At 45.0% G+C, this 24,594-nt stretch overlaps 1 protein-coding gene across 1 annotated transcript in view; it reads right to left on the reverse strand.

The window, feature by feature from the left end:
- LOC143769757 (protein FRA10AC1) overlaps positions 1 to 8,321 on the reverse strand; it is an 86,353-nt gene extending 78,032 nt beyond the window's left edge. Inside the window, exons 1-2 of the mRNA XM_077258603.1 lie at positions 8,174 to 8,321; positions 5,238 to 5,314 (exon numbers count right to left, since the gene is read on the reverse strand). Coding sequence (XP_077114718.1) covers positions 5,238 to 5,314; positions 8,174 to 8,188 — 92 coding nt within the window. The 5' untranslated portion in view covers positions 8,189 to 8,321. The remainder of the gene's footprint in view (positions 1 to 5,237; positions 5,315 to 8,173) is intronic.
- Between the last annotated feature and the right edge of the window lie 16,273 nt (positions 8,322 to 24,594).

The raw sequence follows: 24,594 nt of genomic DNA on the forward strand, positions 1-24,594 counted from the left end.
GTAACCAGAATTTCATAGTATTCTGTTATCCCCAGTTATATGCCATTTAAAGGAAATTTCCATGCTGAAAAGGAAGGTTTGCAGTCACACTATGTGATAGAGGGTTCAGTGATCACACACGAGAGTGATGTAGACTGTTCAGTGAAGCGAAAAAGAAGGACCAATGATAACCACATGGGGTGATGGGGAGGGTTCAGTAATGACCACATGAGGGTGATGGGGATGGTTCACTAATAACCACATGGGGGTGATAGGGAGGGCTCAGTGATAACCACATGGGGGGGATGGGGAGGGTTCAGTGATAACCACATGGGGTGATGGGGAGGGTTCAGTAATAACCACATGGGGTGATGGGGAGGGTTCAGTAATAACCACATGGGGTGATGGGGAGGGTTCAGTAATAACCACATGGGGTGATGGGGAGGGTTCAGTAATAACCACATGGGGTGATGGGGAGGGTTCAGTAATAACCACATGGGGTGATGGGGAGGGTTCAGTGATAACCACATGGGGTGATGGGGAGGGTTCAGTAATAACCACATGGGGTGATGGGGAGGGTTCAGTGATAACCACATGGGGTGATGGGGAGGGTTCAGTAATGACCACATGAGGGTGATGGGGAGGGTTCACTAATAACCACATGGGGGTGATAGGGAGGGCTCAGTGATAACCACATGGGGGGGATGGGGAGGGTTCAGTGATAACCACATGGGGTGATGGGGAGGGTTCAGTAATAACCACATGGGGTGATGGGGAGGGTTCAGTAATAACCACATGGGGTGATGGGGAGGGTTCAGTAATAACCACATGGGGTGATGGGGAGGGTTCAGTGATAACCACATGGGGTGATGGGGAGGGTTCAGTGATAACCACATGGGGTGATGGGGAGGGTTCAGTGATAACCACATGGGGGTGATGGGGAGGGTTCAGTGATAACCACATGGGGGTGATGGGGAGGGTTCAGTGATAACCACATGGGGTGATGGGGAGGGTTCAGGGATAACCACATGGGGTGATGGGGAGGGTTCAGTAATAACCACATGGGGTGATGGGGAGGGTTCAGTAATAACCACATGGGGTGATGGGGAGGGTTCAGTAATAACCACATGGGGTGATGGGGAGGGTTCAGTGATAACCACATGGGGTGATGGGGAGGGTTCAGTGATAACCACATGGGGGTGATGGGGAGAGTTCAGTGATAACCACATGGGGTGATGGGGAGGGTTCAGTAATAACCACATGGGGTGATGGGGAGGGTTCAGTGATAACCACATGGGGTGATGGGGAGGGTTCAGTAATAACCACATGGGGTGATGGGGAGGGTTCAGTGATAACCACATGGGGGTGATGGGGAGGGTTCAGTAATAACCACATGGGGGGGGGAGGGTTCAGTAATAACCACATGGGGGGATGGGGAGGGTTCAGTGATAACCACATGGGGTGATGGGGAGGGTTCAGTAATAACCACATGGGGGTGATGGGGAGGGTTCAGTAATAACCACATGGGGGGATGGGAGGGTTCAGTAATAACCACATGGGGGTGATGGGGAGGGTTCAGTAATAACCACATGGGGGTGATGGGGAGGGTTCAGTAATAACCACATAAGGGGGAGGGTTCAGTAATAACCACATGGGGGGATGGGAGGGTTCAGTAATAACCACATGGGGTGATGGGGAGGGTTCAGTAATAACCACATGGGGGTGATGGGGAGGGTTCAGTGATAACCACATGGGGGTGATGGGGAGGGTTCAGTAATAACCACATGGGGGTGATGGGGAGGGTTCAGTAATAACCACATAAGGGGGAGGGTTCAGTAATAACCACATGGGGGGATGGGAGGGTTCAGTAATAACCACATGGGGTGATGGGGAGGGTTCAGTAATAACCACATGGGGGTGATGGGGAGGGTTCAGTGATAACCACATGGGGGTGATGGGGAGGGTTCAGTGATAACCACATGGGGGTGATGGGGAGGGTTCAGTAATAATCACATGGGGGGATGGGGAGGGTTCAGAAATAACCCCATGGGGGGATGGGGAGGGTTCAGTGATGACCACATCAGGGTGATGAGGAGGGTTCAGTAATAACCACATGGGGGGATGGGGAGGGTTCAGTAATAACCACATGGGGGGATGGGGAGGGTTCAGTGATAACCACATGGAGTGATGCTGAGGGTTCAGTGATAGCCACATAGGGGGATAGGAGGGTTCAGCGATAATCACATGGGGGTAATAGGGAGGGTTCAGTGATAATCACATGGGGGTAATAGGGAGGGTTCAGCGATAACCACATAGGGGTGATGGAGAGGGTTCATTGATAACCACATAGGGGGATGGGGAGGGTTCAGTGATAACCACATGGGGTGATGGGGAGGGTTCAGTAATAACCACATGGGGGTGATGGGGAGGGTTCAGTGATAACCACATGGGGGTGATGGGGAGGGTTAAGTGATAACCACATGGGGGTGATGGGGAGGGTTCAGTGATAACCACATGGGGTGATGGGGAGGGTTCAGTGATAACCACATGGGGGGATGGGGAGGGTTCAGAAATAACCCCATGGGGGGATGGGGAGGGTTCAGTGATGACCACATGAGGGGATGGGGAGGGTTCAGTAATAACCACATGGGGGGATGGGGAGGGTTCAGTGATAGCCACATAGGGGGATGGGAGGGTTCAGCGATAATCACATGGGGGTAATAGGGAGGGTTCAGCGATAACCACATGGGGGTGATGGAGAGGGTTCATTGATAACCACATAGGGGGATGGGAGGGTTCAGCGATAATCACATGGGGGATGATGGAGAGGGTTCAGTGATAACCACATGGAGTGATGGGGAGGGTTTCTGTGGCTACACACATGGGGACTAGTTGGTGGCTCACTGATACTACACTGGGATGATGCAAATGGTTCAATGATTACACACATGCAGGTGATGGAGGGTACAGTGAGTAAACATACAAGGACAATGTACATGATTCTTTGATTATATGAGGAGGTGCAGATCAGCTCCATTACATTTGAACAGGAACTGAACCGCAGTACCCAGAAAGCCGCCACTAAGTGTGTGACCTCCTCCATTACTTTGGTGTTTAATCACTGAACCCTCCCCATCATCCTCCCCATCTGCAATTACTGCACCCCCCACTCCCCATCTGTGTCGTCACTAAACCCTCTATCACCTCAAAGTCTGTAACTTGTGCACCAGCTCCATCAATGTAAGACTGCATGAAAACTACAGAAATAAATACCGAAATCACATTACTACAGAATTTCGAAATAGAAAATCACACCCATTTTTTTTACATCTCAGACCAACGCGTGTCCTGTGCAGCTGATGACAAAGCCACAACTATTTTGCAGCCAACGCAGAATTGTAAAGCAGATTTTGTTTTTCTTCCAGCAAATAATCAAGTTATATTGTAATTGACAAAAAAGCAACACAAATTAAAAGCCATTTATGTGGCTTTTCTATGGCAGGATAAAAGGTCCCCAAGGAGCATTAGTAACCACAAACCTAAATAGCAAGTCAATTATGTGGCCTACTCCCCTGTGCGTCACAGCACAATCTACCATTTCTTCTCATAGAAATAATCCTACTCCTAAAAGCCATCCCTGTAAGAAAAACAAATTTATTTTGTTAAAAATGTTGTGCTGTCTCTTTCTGGCTGCAGAAGGAGTTAACTGAGAATCTGTCATCAGTCCTTTATGATGGCTTGATGGGAGTTTGTAACTTTTTTCTGTCTGTTTTCTGAGCTCCTCTTGGCTGATTTATGGCCACAGACTACATCACAGTTGAATATGCAGGAAAACAAAGAGCCTGTAAAAATCAAATAGTGCAAAACCCAACTGCAAAAATGATTTTTGCCACAGATGCATACATTTAAAAGAAAAAAAAAGCTGCAGTGTTTGCATATCTACAGCTAGGGTAAGTAGGAAAGAAAAAAAAAGAAAAAAAAATTACCGTATGTTGTAATATGGAGAGTAGCGATGAGTGAAAGTGCTTGGATATAGTGTTATCCGAGAGTTATCCAAGTATCTTCGGTGTGCACTAATAATATGATCGAGTCCCTTCTGAATGATTCAAGGCTGTTCGATAGCCACAACACATGCGGTGATTGCCTAACAAACAGATAATCCCTGCATGTGTTACGGCTGTCTAACAGCCTCGAATGATGCAGCTGCAGGGACTCGGACATACTATCTGAGCACGCCCAAGACACTTGGATAACACGATATCCAAGCACAGTCGCTCATCACTAATGGAGAGTCAATGACAAAAGAAAAATGTAGAGACCAGAATCAGCTCCAGGGTTGGGATGGGAACCCAACTACCTTATGGTGGGGTCCGAGTGCGATCTTACATTCACTTTTGGTTGCTGGCAGTCACAGGATCTTATCATTTGATGTCAAAATCCAAAGACATTTGCAGTTTCTGAAATACTCCAATTGTCCTCTCCTCTATGAAGAATCATCACAGTCCCTCATGCTTTATAGGGAATTTCCCGCTACATACAATTACCCCCTAACTATAGGTTACAAAGTAAATGTATGATCAATGAGGGTCTGACTATTGGGACCCCACAGATCTCAGTAACTGTGACCCCACAGTCTAACTGATGTCTGTTGCCAGCTTGTCAGTCCCACAATATATCATGTGCTCCACCACTCTATTTACACAAGGAACTTCTGTTGGGGGTCCCAACATCTGGACCCTCACCGATCACAAATTTAATGGAAAAAATCCTATCGGTGACTTAGATTAGACATCTAGTTACACCAAAGCTTCCGAGTAGTGGCTTTTAATAGACACTAAAGAGGTTGTCCAGGCTTGGGGTTCAAGTCTTCAGTCAAGACTATGTGACTGCAGACTTGTGAACCATCACAGTGCACGCTGTCAGGATTCTCCTGTGCGTTGAGAGGGTGGTCATGTGATTTTCATAATCCCATCCACATTCCAACTAGACATGTCCGGCCTAACTCAATTCACTTCAGTGCACGTCTAGTTGGCATGTGATCGCATGCAATGCAAATCGCATACTGTACTTGCGATCACAGGCACGTTGTTCCTGGGGAATCCTGACGGCACGCACACTGCACGCTGTGAGGATTCACAAGTCTACAGTCACAAAGCCTGTGACCCCAAGCCTGGACAAACCCTTAAATAAAAGACCACTGAGTGGTGGCACCCATTCATGTCCATATAATCAATTTAGCAGCGCTCATATAAGCTCACCGTTTTTTCTTGACAGTTTTTTCAGAATCTTCATCCTCGTCACTAAAATCTGAGTCATATTCATCATACACACGTGCCTGGAGCAAAATGGAAAAAACGGCATTAAACCTTCCATGTAATAATGCATAAAGCGTATAACGATAATAATCCACTATATAGTTTAAAGAAATCACAGGTAGAAGGTTCCTGCATGAACTGCGTACTACAAGTACAAGCATACCTGCACTAATGGAAGGCAGAGTGTGGAAAAACTGTTCGGTGTTATGCACGAGGTGATGTGGTGTGCACAAAGCCATAGAGAAATGCATGGACTAGGAGTCTGTAGTAACATGTATATCACCGTATGGAAGTATCATATTCTCTTATAAAATAATTCTTCTGTAGGAGAAAAGCCTCATAATCCGGGAGCGTGCTACTAGAATTTTTTATAACTGATTATGGGATGCACAGAGATATAACCACAAGACAGCAGCCTAAGGGTATGTGCACACGTTGTGGATTTGCTGCAGTTCCGCAGTGTTTTTTGCGGTGCAGAAACGCTGCAGAGCCGCAAGTGATTTACAGTACAATGTAAATCAATGTGGAAAAAAAATGCTGTGCTAATGGTGCGGAAAATTCAGTGCGGAAACGCTGCAGATTAAAAGAAGTAGCATGTCACTTCTTTTTTGCGGATCTGCAGCGTTTTTGTACCCATTCCATTATAGAAATCCGCAGAGGTAAAAACGCACAAAATCCGCACCTACGTTTTCTGCCAAGAGACGCAGAATCTGCACCAGAAATTCCTAAGCCTAATCCGCAACGTGTGCACATAGCCCACAACAGAGCACAGGTCAGTGAATGAATCTGTGCGTCCTTTCCTATGTCACCCTTTAACAAAGACAGTCGCTCGGTTTAGAGATGGAGACTTGAGGTAATATTTTATTCATAAATTCTATTTTACAGGTGCTCATCTGCTCATGTTTGCTAATGTTGATAGGGTTTTTAGTTTCCAGATGCTTTTTATCTAAATACATTTTTATTTACTTATTTTTTAAATCACAAAAATATTGGGGCAAATGTATTCCAGTCTCCCCTTGAATTGATTTTATGAATGCCTAAATTTTTTGGAGCAAATTTTGACAAATTTTAGCAGAACATGATACTTTTTGAGCTAAAAAGTCACAAAAAGTTAAAACACAAAAATAAACAACATTTTCTTATTAAGAATTTTGTGAACATTGTGTGCAAAGCAAAGAAAAGCATACCACAAAGACAAAATAAAAAGAAAAGTAACTTAAAAAGTGAAAAGATTAATGAATTGGCTCCTTAGCATAGCTATGACTCTAGCGCAGCCAGATGACGCCGCCCCTTGTGCAGCCAGGTGACAGTGCCCATAGCGCAGCCAGGTGACAGCGCCCCTAACGCAGCTAGATGATGCCGCCCCTTGTGGAGCCAGATGACACTGCCCCTATTGCAACCAGATGACACCGCCCCTAGCGCAACCAGAAGAGGCCGCACCTAGCGCAACCAGAAGAGGCCGCCCCTTGTGCAGCCAGATGACGCTGCCCATAGCGCAGCCAGATGACATCACCCCATAGCGCAGCCAGATGACAGCACCCCATAGCGCAGCCAGATGACAGCACCCCATAGCGCAGCCAGATGACAGCACCCCATAGCGCAGCCAGATGACGCCGCCTAAAGAGCAGCCAGATGACGCCGCCCATAGAACAGCTAGGTGACAGCACCCCTAGCGCAACTAGATGACGCCGCCCCTAGCGCAGCCAGATGACAGCACCCATAGCGCAGCCAGATGACGCCGCCCATAGCGCAGCCAGATGACAGCACCCCTAGCGCATGCCAGATGACAGCACCCCTAGCGCAGCCAGATGACGCCGCCCATAGCGCAGCCAGATGACGCCGCCCATAGCGCAGCCAGATGACGCCGCCCATAGCGCAGCCAGATGACAGCACCCCATAGCGCAGCCAGATGACGCCGCCTAAAGAGCAGCCAGATGACAGCACCCCATAGCGCAGCCAGATGACGCCGCCTATAGAGCAGCCAGATGACACCGCCCATAGAGCAGCTAGGTGACAGCACCTAGCGCAACTAGATGACGCCGCCCCTAGCGCAGCCAGATGACAGCACCCCTAGCGCAGCCAGATAACAACGCCCCTAGCGCAGCCAGATGACAGCACCCCTAGCGCAGCCAGATGACGCCGCCCCTAGCGCAGCCAGATGACAGCACCCCTAGCGCAGCCAGATGACAGCACCCCTAGCGCAGCCAGATGACAGCACCCCTAGCGCAGCCAGATGACAGCACCCCTAGCGCAGCCAGATGACAGCACCCCTAGCGCAGCCAGATGACGCCATATTGTTGCTGTATAAAAATCATTCCAGGAACACCACTGATTGGTTGCAGCGGTGATATGAGCTATTGACCGGCCATCACCGACGCTGCTAAAACAAAGAGATCAGAGCAGCGTGAAGATCGGGACCCGGGAGGGCGAGTACCTGCCGCATCTGGCATTTTACATGTCTAGTTTTGTTAACGTGGAATATCCCTATACTCTGGCTCCTGGACCCCTTATGGCCGCCCCATGTTACCACGTCGCCCCCTACAGGCAAACACTGCGATCTCAGTACCCCAAAATGATCACAATATTATCAGCGGCCCCCAATGTTTCTCTTTGTGGGGAGCTGTACGACTGACACAGAATCACCATACCACAGTTTCACATTTTATATCAGACATTTTTTCTGCTTATTTTTGGAAGGTTTTGAACCAGTAAGGTGATTTTTTGCTTCACATACCCTCTTTACACAGGTATGCAGTAATACAAGGGTGGAGAACCAGAGGTCCCAGCACGCCCTGTCACATAACACCAGCTTCTCCGCACATAGCAAGCAGATAACTCCGCGCGAACTGACGCTAAAGCTGCAGCTCCTGGTAACTCACATGACTGGACTTCATTGTCACGGTAACACAACCTCCCCCAACTTCCTGCACAGCGAGTGTCTCACCAGACACAGTCCCCCGGAAACAAATCACTTCCGCACGGAGTTCCGCAGCGTGTAGTACCGGTAGCTGACACTAGAGGTCACCCGCTAGGATCAGTCAGCTGCAGTGTAATGAGGAGACAGTATTGTGGGGTAACAGGAGCCCCTGCACACACGCTGGCTGATACTTACCCCCTGTTTTAGGGGTATTATTTGCCAAGCATCCTGGTGGTCTTGCTGGAGCACAGATAGTGTGAAAGGAGTTTTCTAGACGATCCCTTTAATGCCTCTTATTTATTACTAGATGGTGGCCTGATTCTAACGCATTGGGTATTCTAGAATATGTATGTAGTTTATTTATGAAGATTCCAGAATATTGCAATTTATACACAGGATTCGGCCGGCCGGGCGTGACCAATTAAGGTACCTTCACACTAAGCGACGCTGCAGCGATACAGACAACGATGCCGATCGCTGCAGCGTCGCTGTTTAGTCGTTGTGTGGTCGCTGGAGAGCTGTCACACAGACCGCTCTCCAGCGACCAACAATGCCGAAGTCCCCTGGTAACCAGGGTAAACATCGGAATACTAAGCACAGGGCTGCACTTAGTAACCCGATGTTTACCCTGGTTACCATTGTAAATGTAAAAAAAAAACACATACTCACATTCCTCCTGCATCCTGTGTCAGCGCCGAACATCTCCGGCATCTCCCACAGAGCAGAGCGGTGACGTCACCGCTCTGCTTTACGGCCGGCACTTACACAGGATGCAGGAGGAGTGCAGGGAAGCGGACGCCGGGCCTTGTAGTATATAGCACAGGCACGTAGTATATAGCACAGCCCACGCAGTATATAACACAGCCCACGTAGTATATAGCACAGCCCACGCAGTATATAACACAGCCACGTAGTATATAGCACAGCCACGTAGTATATAGCACAGCCACGTAGTATATTGCACAGCCACGTAATATATAGCACAGGCACGTAGTATATAGCACAGCTACACAGTATATAGCACAGCTACATAGTATAATACACAGCCACGTAGTATATAGCACAGCCACGTAGTATATTGCAGAGCCACATAGTATATAGCACAGCCCACGCAGTATATAACAGCCCACGTATATAACACAGCCCACACAGTATATAGCACAGACCACGCAGTATATAACACAGCCCACGTAGTATATAGCACAGCCCACGTAGTATATAGCACAGCCCACGCAGTGTATAACACAGCCCACGTAGTATATAACACAGCCACATAGTATATAGCACAGCCACGTAGTATATTGCCCAGCCACGTAGTATATAGCACAGGCCACATAGTGTATAGCACAGAGATGTAGTATATAGCACAGCCCACGCAGTATGTAACACAGCTCACCTAGTATATAACAGCCCACGTAGTATATAGAAATGTGGGCACCATATCCCTGTTAAAAAAAAGAATTAAAATAAAAAATAGTTATATACTGACCGGCCCCCGGATCCAGCCCAGGCTTTTAACGATGCTCCTTACGATGCTCGGTTCCCAGTAATGCCTTGCGGCAATAACCCGTGATGATGTAGTGGTCTCGCGAGACCGCTACATCATCACGGGTCATTACCGCAATGCATTCTTGGGACCAGAGCATCGCGAGAAGCAGGAAAGGCTGCCGCGGACGCCGGAAGGTGAGAATATAATGATTTTTTTTAAATTATTATTATTTTTAACATATGTTTTTCTGCATATATATGCATTATATGTGTTTGATGCATAGGTAGCATCAATAGTAAAAAGTTGGTCACGCTTACAGGGTTAATGGCAGCATTAATGGACTGTGTTACATCGCGTTATGCCGCGGTGTAACGCAGTCGGTTTTACGGCCTGCTAAAACGCTATGTGGGCGCTGACTGGAGGGGAGTATGGAGGGGCGCTGACTGGAGGGGAGTAGGGAGTAGGGACTGTGCCTGTCGCTGATTGGTCGCACCCAGCCGGCCGCGACCAATCAGCGATGCGGGATTTCCGTGACAGAGAAACAGACAGACAGACAAACAGACGGAAGTGGACCTTAGACGATTATATAGATAGATATTTTAATTCTGTTTACACACGTGGTGCTGACAAAGTGGCCCCATTACAGGGAAACACTGGCCTGGGTCATGATATTTGTGTAATTACGGCTATAAAAATATTAGGAAATTGCAATGACAACCCTCCAGAGAAAATGGAAAGCAAAATTAATGATGCAGTCCCATGAGAGAGAGTTGATTTTACTTAAAATGTTATTGACATCTTAAGGCGGTTGCCGGCCTTGGGGTAAAAGTCTGCAGTCACTGGATGCAACTGCAGACTTGTGAATCCTGAGGCTACATTCACACGTTGAGTTTTAGGTGAGTTTTTTTTACATCAGTATTTGTAAGACAAAAACAGGAGAGGAACAATGACAGGAAAAGTAGAATAGAAACACGTCACCACGTCTGTATTTATCACCCACTCCTGGTTTTGGCTTACAAATTCTGAGGTAAAATACTGACCAAATACTAAACATGGCCTAAATAATATAGAGGGAACAGATGGTCAAAAAAAAAAAAGAGATTTGATTGTAGGTTAAACAATGTTGAACGAAAAAGTGCAGAATGCAATAATCCAATAAGTCCATAAGGTAGAGTAAGATTAAGTAATACTAAATACATCACAAGGGCGGGCATACTACTGGGGCATCCTGTGCAGTCGCACTAGGGCCCGAGAGGCAAAGGGGCCACTTCCACCTCCAGCTTCTGTCACAGACACATACAGGGCTGCATTGTTGGACACGTTCCTTGCCCCGGGGCCCTATTCTGTGTCCGGCCCTGATACATCAGCTATAATAGTAATATTATCTTCTATTACAGATGAGATGAGCAAATCATTTCTCTGGATCGTGGTCCAGTGGCCACCAATACTGACATGGCCGTTGGACCACGAGTCATGTGTACTGCCTCCTACCTGCATCCCCGACACCTCCTCTGATTAGTATTCATCACACCACAATGATGACTGTACCGGACCTACTAATCAAAGATGTCGGAGATGCAGGTAAGAGGGGTACTCCCCACCGGCGGCCCCCTATACTGACATGGCCGCTGAACCAGGGTCCAACAAACAAATTCACTCATCTCTAATGGAAAGTAATATTATTAATATTTTAATTATTAATTATATTATTAATTTTTTCTGATCTTCTGCATTTTTCTTTCAATGTGGTGTAACCTGAGATTGAATCTTTTTTTGACCACTAAGGCCTTATTCACACGTCGGTGCTTGTCGTAGGTGAGCTGTCCGAAAAGCACACGGACGCATCATATTCTGTGGAGCTATTTCCATTTCCATTTTTTCTCTTTGGTGACCCGTGACCAGCATAAATTAGTCACTAGAAAACGTTAGGTAAAATCTCCATGTTTTAAGTTTTTTTGAGTGCAAGAAAAATGGACAATACATGGACAGTAAAAATGGAACACATAGACTGCAGACGGATAATGAAGTACAGTCCTGTGGCGGATGGAAAACATACATGGATGTGTGAATAGGGCCCGAGAAGAAGAAAATGCTCCGCCGTGTCTGCATTTAATAAAACTGAGTTAAGTAGAAAAACATCACTTATTGCGGGACCACAAAGTGTTTGGATTTTACGCTTTATTCTGCCACCATGTGTCCATGTGCTGCCCTTTTGTTACAGAGGTCTTGTAGGAACCACAACACATTCCAAAAGGATGCCACATAACTAGTCATAGACGATGGATTACATCTCTGTAAATCACAATCAGCATTTGCAGAACAGTTGGAGAACGCCTACAGGAAAATCTAATTTAGTCCTTGCTGTCTTGTCTTTAGCTTACTAGAAAAATCCACATAAATTTGAGAACAGAAAATGGATGTTAATTTAATGGACTCTAAGGCCAGTGATCTGCGAAATAAAGTTGGCGGTGCTATATCGCAACCAACGTGACCTGTCTGTTTGCAATTTGCTTGTTTTAGGGTTTTTTTACAGCAAGATTGCAGCTCTAAAATAAATGCTTGTGTCACAGCTTCATCATTCACTGTTGTCTATGTAGTGTGCTGGACTGTCAATATTGTGAGTGACAGTCCAGTAATCCAATCTGATGCTGGGGTGTGCCAGGCTGTCAGAATTTTGATTGACAACCCTGCTGCTTAATCTGGCCTAGCCTAAGGGCGTTCCTCCATGTGCCTCCCATTCTTGATTAATTGCTAGCTATTAAGATCTATGAGCTGATCATTGTCAGCTGTAGCTTAGCTGTGTTTGGTGTGTGCTTTGGTCTGAGTCTGATTTCCCGATATTGTTGCCTAACCTAGGACTTGTCGTGACTATTCGTGTGGATTATCCCTGTTGCTCTTTGCACTCTCTGACCTCAGGTACCTGACCCCGGACTTAGCTTCTGATTATCCGTTTGTCCTATCCCCTTATCTTGAGGTACCCTCCTGGCATTTTCCCCGCACTGTTTCTTGACCATGCCTTTGTATTGCCCATCTGTACTACATGCCGACTTGGTATCTGACCTCAGACCTCCTGATGACCCAGTCTCATGGCTTGTCTGTGAGTAGTGACTCAGTGTCACACCTTGACAGCAAATCACAGAGAGGTTGCACATTACTGTTTGCATGACTTGTCTGAGACTGTGTTACCCTAGCTTTAGTCTAAGTAGTTATCATTGTATAATGTAATAGCTCGGCTCACAGAGGAGACAATCAGACCAACCTCTGTTAAAAGGGTATGGTCAGGTTTGGATGTTATCCCATATCCATAGGACAGAGAATAGCTTACTGATCTCTGGTGGGGCCTAAAGAAATCGAGAAAACCGAGGCTCTGAAGAGCGCCATGTGAATGGAGCAGTGGTCGATTTTGCATACCGTAACTCCATTCATGCTCATGGGAGTGCCAAAGAGCAGCCCAATGCAGCTATCTCTGGCGGTCCGATTAAAAATTAATGTAGTGGCTGTGCGCATGATTGACCACTGCTCCATTACCATGTGTTTCTTCAGAACCTGGTTCTCTGGATTGGTCAGGGTCCCAGCAGACAGCCCTCCAACTATCGGGACGTTATCCCCTATTCCATGGATAGGGGATGACTTCCAAACTTTAGTCCAAGATGTCCAGATGCTTGCAAAAATATACTCTTTTAGGGAATATTGTATCATGCATTATGGATGAACTTTTACCCGTTCTCTTTATCCTATCCCATTCTTCAATTGAACTTGATGTACATGTGTTTTCATTTTTTCCTCCGTGCTGTGTAATTCATGCAGAGAAACGTCTGCAGTGGATCAGCTCTGTGGGAACATACCATAAAGGTACATTTATGTGAGACTTTTTTCACCACACAGTTAAAAAAAGCACAAAACTGCATGCAGTTTTATTGTGAATAATGTGCATATGGTTTGTTGATGGGCATGTTTATTCTCTCAAACATTACTATTTTTCATGCTTCACCTGTTACAAACTGCGAAAATTCACTCTAAAATTTCTGATTAATTATTTTGACCATGTGAATATCTCATGTCGGTGTACTTATAGAGTACGGTGCGGTCCCACCATGGCTACTGCATTCGTCTGATAGTCACACCGACCTATGGAGTGAAGGAGCCCACAAGTTTGGGGTAACACTATGTGCTCGCTCAGACTGGCATGTAGCTAGCGTATAACTCAGACGAGTGTTATCTGATGTATCATCGGATAGCACTCGCTCCAATGTTGAACTATGGAGCAGTGTCGACTAACGTTTATTTTCTCATGCCGAGTCGTCATGAGAAAAAAATCTCTGCATGCTGCGATTGGCAGCATATATCAGATGGCATGCACCCATACAAGTCTACGAGTGTGTGCAAAACATCAGATGACTTCCCAGTGAAGTGCGATTACCGCGGATGCCGGCAATGGAGGAAATGGAGAAATGATGGTACCTTACTTTCTCCATCTACTCCGCACCTGTGCTATAATTCCCTCACTCAGAAAGTATGTGCCTGACAGTGGCTACAGTCAGTGTCGATGCCGAGGGACCATATGGATCCCATTGTATACCGCATGTATAAATTTCTTTGCTGTGTCCTTTTGCGTAGGAAATTACAGTCTCCTGCCCCGTTCTATACAGTAAAGACGTAAGGCCGAGATGCTTCTGCTTATGACATTAGTTTTTTTTAAAACACTCATTGAGTTTAATGGGTGACTCTGATCCAGAAAATTGGTCAGAATTGTGCATACTATGTTTTTTTTACATGTGGACCATTGTTTCCATTGGTCTGTGTGCTGTCTCTTTGGCCGAGAGATTTTTTTTCGAAAGCCTAAATTCGTTTCTATAAACCAACTGCTTTTAAACAAGTGACTAAGTGCCACAAAAAAGTGCACTAGGATGCTGATCATCTTGAAATCCTCTCCAAAAGAAGGGTCCCCCAAACCATTCCTCATCCCTCCGAGTCAGCAGGCCACAGCGAGGTACAGGAACAAATAGCCACCTCCAGCCAAAGCCAGAGGAGACCGAATCTTACCCCAAGCCTCTGCACGAATGCTCACCAAAGCAAGACAGTGGGAGCCTAAGACTGTGCTCCTCTCCCGGAAGAGGGGAGCCAACAACACTCTCCTCGAAAAAGAGGAGAGCCAGGGGATTCAGGGGGGAGCAGAACCTAATGACTGCACACTCCCCCCCTAGAACTGCAAAGAAGGGAACCCATGAGGTTCCCTCATGCCGACAAAACTAGTGACAAGTGGACGCACATGAATAGGTGACACACAGTGACAAAAATATAATAAATAAAAATAAATAGTGAAGTTTTTACCTTGTAATACTGCCCGGACCTTCGACCAGGAATTTAAAAAATTCCCCATCCTAAGGCCAAATGGCCCGAAATAAGTGTGTGTGCATGACTATAGAAGTGGTTGTGCAAAAGTGCCAAAACTCGTGTGGGGTCCCAATTCCAGTAAGTTAAGGCACCCACACTTCGGGCTTTTGATCTTCCCCGGCCCAATGACATCGATCCTGGTGGCACCATGCTTTCCACTAGATGACTATGTGATCCACTTGGTGTACGTGCAAGCAACAATCCCCAGTGTGCATCCGTCAAATCCAAGTGACGGACACACGTGAAAATGTGAACACACAAACATTGAAAAAAAATAAGTTAAAATTTGGCCCACAGATGACAGACAGAAAGAAAATACACTCCTCTAAATAAACCTCAAGTGTTAGGAAGCCATTGTAGGTGAGACCTAAGGATAACGGTTCTCCTTGAGGAAAATGACAAGCCAAGCCTGTCATGTCAGAGCGAGGAGACTTATGCATGCTCCTCTGGGAAAATAAATATGCAAATAGTCTCGTCAGAGAGGAAGAGGCCTAGCATTCTAGCGCCACCTATTGGAAGTAGCTAGTTCCACTAGGTGGCGCTAGAGTTCTAGTTCTCTTCTTCTCTGAAGATACATTTTGCATATAGATGAGATCTAGATGATGCCGCCTGTCATCCGGCTACAAGAAGCTGTTACACATTAGCTCGGCTGCAATGAGTAACGCTGCTTGTTGTTTAGTTATACTAAATGATTCGAGGTGATAAGTGTCGGACATTACAAGTTGTGACAAGTTAAATCATCAGAAGAATGAGGTCATTTGCTTGTACAATGGTTAACTAAGGCATATAAATTGTCAGCTCTGCTGTGTGTCGCCATTTTCCAAGATCCAAAACGGTTTTACTTTTACATTGAAGGAGCAGTTGTTTTTCCTTTGTTTTTCTTTTGTGAGTTGAAGTTTTTATTGATACTATTCTGGTTACATGATTTGAAACACTTTTCATTATATTTTTTAGAGAAGTGCGGCGACTGAAAAATGAAATTCTGGTGTTTTGATTTTTTTTTCTCTTTACCGTTCGGGTTAATTTAGTGATTGAAATTTCACGGACATGGCACTACCAAGTATGCTTACTGGTTTTTTTTCTTTATTTTTAGTTGGAAAAAAAGGGGATCAATTCAAATTCTTTTAATACTTTTTTTTATTTTGTGTTTTTAAGCATTTTTTTTTATTTTTGCTTTATATTTTAGTCCACTTAGAGGACTTAATCTACCATTATTTAATCACTTGTTCTACAGTTTATAATGCAATACAAAATGATGTTGTCCTATGAACCCCTGGCTTCCATGACAATCCATTGTCACCCCTGCAATCGTGGGATTTAAAGGGTTAAACTCCAGCGATTGTACTAAATCGGTCCCAACGTGTTTAATTTTTAAAGGTAAGGTACCGCGTTTGTAGATCATTAATAAATCACTGTAATGTAGCATAACATGCTGCTATAACCAAGTTTTAAATGCATGTGAAACAGATTTCGTGTGTTATATGTGTTTAAAGAAGGAACTGGGGGCTGACATCTTGGTTTTGCAGCAGTAGCAGGGCACTAACTGTGTCATTTTACAGCACCCCATGGACATAGGAGCTAATAGACCGGCGCTGACCCTATCTATAACATTGGAGAGGTGTTAGCAGTGAGCTGGGCACGCCTCTGTGGGCTGCACAACTCACTGCTGTAGGTGTGACTAGCAGCCATTTTATTATAGCCCAGTGCTCTCTGCCCAGCTCCACTTACTCTCTATCACAGGAGCTCCATTCATTCCCAGCCTGCAGAGAGAGGTGACACCTGATACAATGTATCTCTCCCCTCCCTCCACAATGCCTGGCCATTCACTGCAGACCTGGAGCTCCTTCTTATTACTGAGGGATGAGTCACAGACAGCTCTGCACAGACAATGCTGCTCCATACACACCACATAAACTAACTGTGCTTCTGATGCACTAACTGCTGGTGATAGCAGATCACAGGGCACTCACACACAAAATGGCTCTGCCCTGTGATGCTGCTCTTCATTCTGCCCCAGGGATGTTAGACCACCCAAAAGGGGAGGGAAATGCTGATGTCAGCAGTTACTGCCCAGATTTTCCAGCTAACAGTAAAGCTGGTAAGTCTTACTATAGCTGCTTGAGGTCTAAAACGGAAAATGCTCCTCCTAGTGGTCAATATATATATTTGTAAGAAAATATATAATATTTTTCATATAGAAATGTTTGCAAACAGTGCAAACATTGCATTAATACATTTTATTTACTATTTTAAGCTTAATTTCACAAAAAAACAAACTACAAGAAAACTGGTGGCACCTTCCCTTTAAGCACTTGAGATTTTTTTTTTGCAGATAAAACAGATTTCAATTACCTAAAATTGCCATTCACAGACATCAATTTTGGTTTGATTGGACAAAAATTGGTCAGATATTCTGATACAGTACATTAGATGGTTGCCAGCTGAGAGCTCACTGCGCTGTCATCCATCTCAGCCAACTCTCCGGTACACAAGTTCGTTCGTTTGCCCGAATGCCCTTGTCAGCGAAAAGCACAGTCCAGCCGCGAATTGGCCCCTCCCTGCTTCTGTCCAGTCAGTGCCCCCTCCCTACTCCCCTCCAGTCAGTTCCAGTGTGTCGCCCCATCCCGGACCAACTTTTTACTATTGATGCTGCCTATGAAGCATCAATAGTAAAAAGATATAATGTTAAAAATAATAAAATAAAAAATCAGGCTATTCTCACCTTCCGTCGCCTCCGCAGCTTTCCTGCTCCTCCCGATGCTCTCGGCAGCTTCCGTTCCCAGAGATGCATTGCAAAATTACCCAGATGACTTAGCAGTCTTGCGAGACCGCTACGTCATCTGGGTAATTTCGCAATGCATCACTGGGAACGGAAGCTGCCGGCCGCATCGCGAGGAGCGGGACAGCTTCGGGGGACGACAGAAGGTGAGTATATAACTATTTTTTATTTTACGGTAATTATTTTTTTCACAGGGATATGGTGCCCACACAGCTGTATACTACATGGGCTGTGTTATATACTACGTGGGCTGTGTTATATACTACATGGGCTATGTTATATATTATGTGGCAGCTATATATTACGTGGCTGCTATATATTACGTGGCACTATATACTATGTGACTGCTATATACTACGTGGCTGTCTGTGTTATATACTACGTGGCTGCTATATATTACGTGGCTGTGCTATATACTACGTGGGCTGTGTTATATACTACGTGGCTGCTATATACTACATCGCTGTGCTATATACTATGTGGCTGCTATATATTACGTGGCTGCTATATACTACGTGACTGCTATATACTACGTGGCTGTCTGTGTTATATACTACGTGGCTTCTATATATTACGTCACTGCGTCACTGTGCTATATACTATGTGGGCTGTGTTATATACTACGTGGCTGCTATACACTACATCGCTGTGCTATATACTACGTGCTTGTGCTATATACTACATGGCTGTGCAATATACTACGTGGCTGTGCTATATACTGCGTGGGCTGTGTTACATACTACATCGCTGTGCTATATACTACGTGCCTGTGCTATATACTACGTGGCTGTGCAGTATACTACGTGGCTGTGCTATATACTGCATGGGCTGTGTTATATACTACATCGCTGTGCTATATACTACGTGACTGTGCTATATACGTGGCTGCTATATACTACGTGGCTGTGCTATATACTATGCGGCCGGCCGCGACCAATCAGCGATGTTGCCGCGGGATTTAAACACCGCTTCGGTGATTAGTCGGGACCGGCCAACCGCGACCAATCAGCGAAACGCAGTCCAGCCGCGAATTGGTGCGGGATTTCAACAACGCTTCGCTGATTGGTCGCACCCGGCTGGCCACAACCAATAAGCGATATTGGCGTGGAATTTAACCCCAACTCACAGCGTGACGTACATACATATTCTAGAATACCCGATGCGTTAGAATCGGGCCACCATCTAGTTTTATATAGCTCTGGAGTCCATCTCTCTTTGGTTTTCTAATAGTTTTTTATGTATGAGTTTCTCTACTGCATGCCCCTTTTTTGGTTTAATAAAGTTACTGTACATGTTGACCTAGGACACCTTCTTTGGTATCACCTTCGCAATTCTTGCATCCTTTGAACTTGTGAGTTTTTGGAGAGTTTCTGCTTGAATTTCTTTGCAGGATGTCAGAATAGCCTCCCAGAGCTGCTGTTTTGATGTGACCTGCCACCCACACTTATAGATCTTTTGCTTGAGGATACTTATGCACAACTGCAAGCTTTTGGAGGATCCTACACCTTAAGGTTCAAGAGACTCTAGAGACACCCACAGCTTCAAATACCTGTTTGCTGCTTTCTAATGGTATTCTAGCAGCTGCTCTCTTAATCCAATGATTTTGTCTGTCAGAAACCTTCCTCATTATGCCTTTATCTGCAAGAACCTGTCTGCTTTGTATCAGCCAAAAATATCTCCACCGTACGATGATGACGCTATTTGACGCAAAGGCATAACTCGGGGTTCAGCTCAGAGGGGCGATACATCTGAGTGGGCCCCTAATCCCTGATTACAACTATGGTGGCGCACTCTAATCATGGGTAAAGGGGAACCTCTACAGATGACCCTGCTGTAACGGTAAAAAAAAAATCTCTACAAAGACCTACACTGATACTACTGCCATATGGTAACCGTATGGTGGTAGATACCAGTCATGCAAAACTTATCAGAGATTACAGTACAGTTATTGATGGTTATTTACAGCTGACGTTGTTTCTGATGGAGTCGTTCACTTTTCCCATCTTTCCCATCTTGCTCAGACCGGTTCTCCAGCCAGGACTCGGCTGCAAAGATTACAGCAAGGACACATTTGTCTTCTCAAATTTCCAGCATCATCCACATCTATTTCCAACCTTCACAGACTCCCCATCCTATTGATACCACAATACTGAACTGCTGCTGCCCTGTCCTTATCACTGCACCTCCTGTGTGGTACAATCCTCTTGCTGCCTCATATAGCAATGGCATCACTGTGCCCCTCACATAATAAAATGTTTCCCTTGTGCCCTCACAGTAGCCCCCACACTCTTTAATGGTGCCCACAGTAGCCCCCACACTGTATAAAGGTTTCCACAGTAGTCATCACACTGTATAATAGCCCCCACAGTTTATGAAAGCCCCCACAGTAGCCCCATACTGTAAATAAGCCCCTACACTGTCTGATAGCCCCCACAGTAGCCTTCAAACTGTATAATGGCCCCTGCATTAGCTCCAACAGTGTATAATGGCCCCCACAATAGGTATCGCGCTGTATAAAGTCCCTTGCATTAGATCCCATACTGTATAATTGCCCCCGCAATAGCAATCACAATGTATAATGGGCCTTGCATTAGCTCCCAGGCTATATAATGGCCCCTGCATTAGCTTCCATGCTGTATAATGCCCTTCCATTTGCTGCTACGTTGTATAATGACCCATGCATTAGCTCCCATGCTGTTTAATGGCCCCCAAATAAGCTCAAATGCTGTATAATGACCCGCATTAGCTCCAATGCTGTATAATGGCCCCGTATGAGCTCCTATGCTGTATAATGGCCCCCACATTAGCTCCCATGCTGTATAATGGCCCTGCATTAGCTCCCACACTGTATAGTATAGTGGCCCCTGCATTAGCTCCCACACTGTATAGTGGGCCCCGCATTAGATCCCATGCTGTAAAATGGCCCCACATTAGCTACCATGCTGGAAAAATGGTCCCCTCATTAGCTCCAATGCTGTATAATGGCCACCGCAATAGCTCACACACCTTAGATTCTGGTCTCTGTCTGTCCCTTTCTGTGGGCTGCAACTTGCACAGCCCTGATATTTATGACAAAGAGCTAAATAGAAGAAAATAGAAACAGCTAGTAGGTGTGTATAAAGGCCAGCATATGGGTATAGCTCCCTGAATGTATCCAGGTAACCTTAAAAGGAATACTCATCTGCTATTCCAATTCGTGGATATCATTTTAGAAGCATATCGCAATTTTAGTGGCAACTCTTGGTTGTTATATGACAAATTATTTCAACAAACATTGTCAGTGCAATTTGAGGTGGGACCAGAAAGATGTAGGATTGTGGCTCAGTTTAATGATTATACATAGAGCTAATGTGTTTAAACCTCCAGTTGTTAGTAGTAATTCTAATTTTTGTAAAGGGGTATGCTTCACGCTTAACGAAGCTCAATGTAAATGGCTTAGCAATTGCTGCTACAGGCATGAATGCGCTGGTTCACACCTGATGTCCAGGTATTTTAAACCCTTCCCGACATCAGGCGTACTAGTACGCCAATGTTGGACACACTCCATTTCCCGGGACATGTCAGCTGTTTTGAATAGCTGACATGTGTCTCTAACATCCGCAGGTGGAATCGCGATCCACCCGCGGCTGTTAACACGGTAAATGCTGCTGTCAAACTCTGACAGCGGCACTTTACTCGCACTTCTGGCAAGTGCACCGGAAATCCCGCCCATCGGTGACCCCCGTCATGTGACTGCGGGTCACTGATGGGTTGGCATGACTCCTGCAGACCTAATGGTTATCATCACTGCCGGATTGCTATGAGCACCGCCCGGTGGTCGGCGCTCATAGAAAGTGAGTAATTCAGCTACATACAGACGATCTGATCATCGCCTCTATGTAGCAGAGCCGATCGGACAAGTGCAGCTTCTAGTCTCTCATGGAGACTATTGAAGCATGCAAAAAGTAAAAAAAAATGTTTTAAAAAATATTTTAAAAATATAAAAGTTCAAATCACCCCCCGTTTGCTCCATTCAAAATAAAACAATAAAAAAAATGAAACATACACATATTTGGTATCGCCGTGTTCAGAATATAAAAAAAGAATGAACCCAATCGCTAAACGGCGTAACGAGAAAAAATTCAAAACGCCAGAATTATGTTTTTTTGGTCGCCGCAACATTGCATTAAAATGCAATAATGGGCGATCAAAAGATTGTATATGCTCCAAAATTGTATCACTAAAAATGTCAGCTCGGCTTGCAAAAAATAAGCCCTCACCCAACCCGAGATATCGAAATATGGAGACGATATGGTGTTGGAAAAATGGTGCAATTTTTTATTTTTTTTTAACATACTTTGGAATTTTTTTCACCACTTAAATAAAAAAATAATCTAGATATGTTTGGTGTCTATGAATTCATAATGCCCTGGAAAATCATAATGGCAGGTCCGTTTTAGCATTCGGTGAACATGGTGAAAAAAACACCCAAAAAACAACTGTGGGATTGCACTTTGTTTGCAATTTCACCACACTTGGAATTTTTTTCCCTCAAAAGACAAACCTTCACATGGCCATTTTGACCAAAAAATAAAAAAAAGTTATGGCTCTGGGAAGAAGGGTAGCAAAAAATTAAAATTCAAAACCAAAAATACCTCTGGTCGTGAAGGGTTTAAGAGGGGTAACCAATCCTTGTTACAACCTTTGATCAGTTCTAAAAGGCGGTGACACCAGTGAAGTTGGCAAGCATGGTTCCACGTCTGGAGGCATACCCAAATCGGCAGAGAACAGAGCTAATAATTAAAGATTATAGAGACTTTTTTTTTGTCCCCGATATTAATGGTCCCGGTTGTAAGTGGGTTAACAATTTAAAATCGGCAAATTTAAATAAACAGGTAGTAAGCAGAAAAATTCTAACAGAAATACAGGAGGGTAAGGGTTGAATGTCTGTTTTTATTCCCTCTGTTAGAGAATTTTCTTCTTTCCTCAACTGGCTTGGTTCCTAAAAAGGAATCTAATAGTTTTAGAATAATCCATAATTTATGGCATCCGTTGAATTCTTCATTAAACGATTTAGTTGATAAATCCAATGCATTAGTAGCTTACGTGTCATTTGATCAAGGCTTTGGAATTGTTACAGAAGTTTGGTCAAGGTGCCTTGCTTGTGAAAGCTGATATCAAGTCAGCATTTCGTTTACTACCGGTTTCTCGGAGTGGTTTTAACACGTTCGTTTTCAGCTTGAGGGTTGCTTTCATTTTGATAAAGCCTTACCCATGGGTTTTACCCTGTGTAGTTTTTATTTTGAAACTTTTTTGTCCCCTTTAGAATGGGTTGTTAATGACGTTTTTAGGTCTGGTGGGGAGATTTAACTTTTTATTTATTGGTAGTTCGGAATCAAATAATTGTATGGGTATGTAAACCTTCATTTCCCTCATAGAGAAGTTTGGCATTCCTTTAACACCCGAGAAGACGTGTTTTCTCCATGTACTTGTTTATATTTCCTCGGCATCACAATAGATACGGTCAAAATGGAATTCAGTCTTAAAAAACTATCAGTTTAATTGTCTTGTTTTTGTCATCCAGCAAGGTTTGTTTCATAGATATGCAATCTTTGCTTGGTGTGATGGTTTTTGAAGCCCATGTCCTTCCCGTGGGTAGAGTTTTTGCTAGATTTTTATATTCTTCTACAAAAGGTTTGTCTTCCCCCTTTTCTCATGTGCACATTACTAAATCTATTAAGGAGAATGTGGTGTGATTTCCTCAGCCATACTTTATGACTAGCTGATTTTGTGGAAGCTGATGTTTTAGGCCGGCGTCACACTAGCGAGTTTTACGGACGTAAGAGCGCATAAAATACGTCCGTAAAACACGCCTAACAAACGGCCCAATTATTCCCAATGGGTCAGGTCCTATCAGCCGTATTTAACGCATCCGTATTATACGCCTTTCTACGGCCGTACAAAATCGCAGCATGCTGCGTTTGTCAGCGTATTGCGCATAAAATATGCCAATGAAAGTCTATGGGGGCGAGAAAAATACGGATTCCACACGGACCAGCAGTGTGACTTGCGAGAAATACGCAGCGGTGTTAGTGAAAAGCCGGTAATTCAATTGCCGGCTTTTCATTTCTCCTTCCCAAACCCGACATGATATGAGACATGGTTTACATACAGTAAACCATCTCATATCCCCTTTTTTTTGGCATATTCCACACTACTAATGTTAGTAGTGTGTATGTTTAAAATTTGGTTGCTGTAGCTGCTAAAATAAAGGTTTAAATGGCGGAAAAAATTGGCGTGGGCTCCCGCACAATTTTCTCCGCCAGAATGGTAAAGCCAGTGACTGAGGGCAGATATTAATAGCCAGGAGAGGGTCCATGGTTATTGGCCCCCCCCCTGGCTACAAACATCTGCCCCCAGCCACCCCAGAAAAGGCACATCTGGAAGATGCGCCCATTCTGGCACTTGGCCACTCTCTTCCCACTCCCGTGTAGCGGTGGGATATGGGGTAATGAAGGGTTAATGTCACCTTGCTATTGTAAGGTGACATTAAGCCAGGTTAATAATGGAGAGGCGTGATGTCCTCATGAACTGGAGCCTTGGAAAAGTTCCCAATCTCAAGTTCATATGAGTTCATGCACCAGAGGGCACCTCACCGCAACTCAATGTAAGTACAGATCACCCAGCTTTCCTTTCAGCACCCGGGGTTTACAGGCACGAGCGAGTGCTTTAGCGCAGCTCC

The sequence above is a fragment of the Ranitomeya variabilis genome, chromosome 4 (genome assembly GCF_051348905.1).
Source record: "Ranitomeya variabilis isolate aRanVar5 chromosome 4, aRanVar5.hap1, whole genome shotgun sequence".
Taxonomy (NCBI): Eukaryota; Metazoa; Chordata; class Amphibia; order Anura; family Dendrobatidae; genus Ranitomeya; species Ranitomeya variabilis.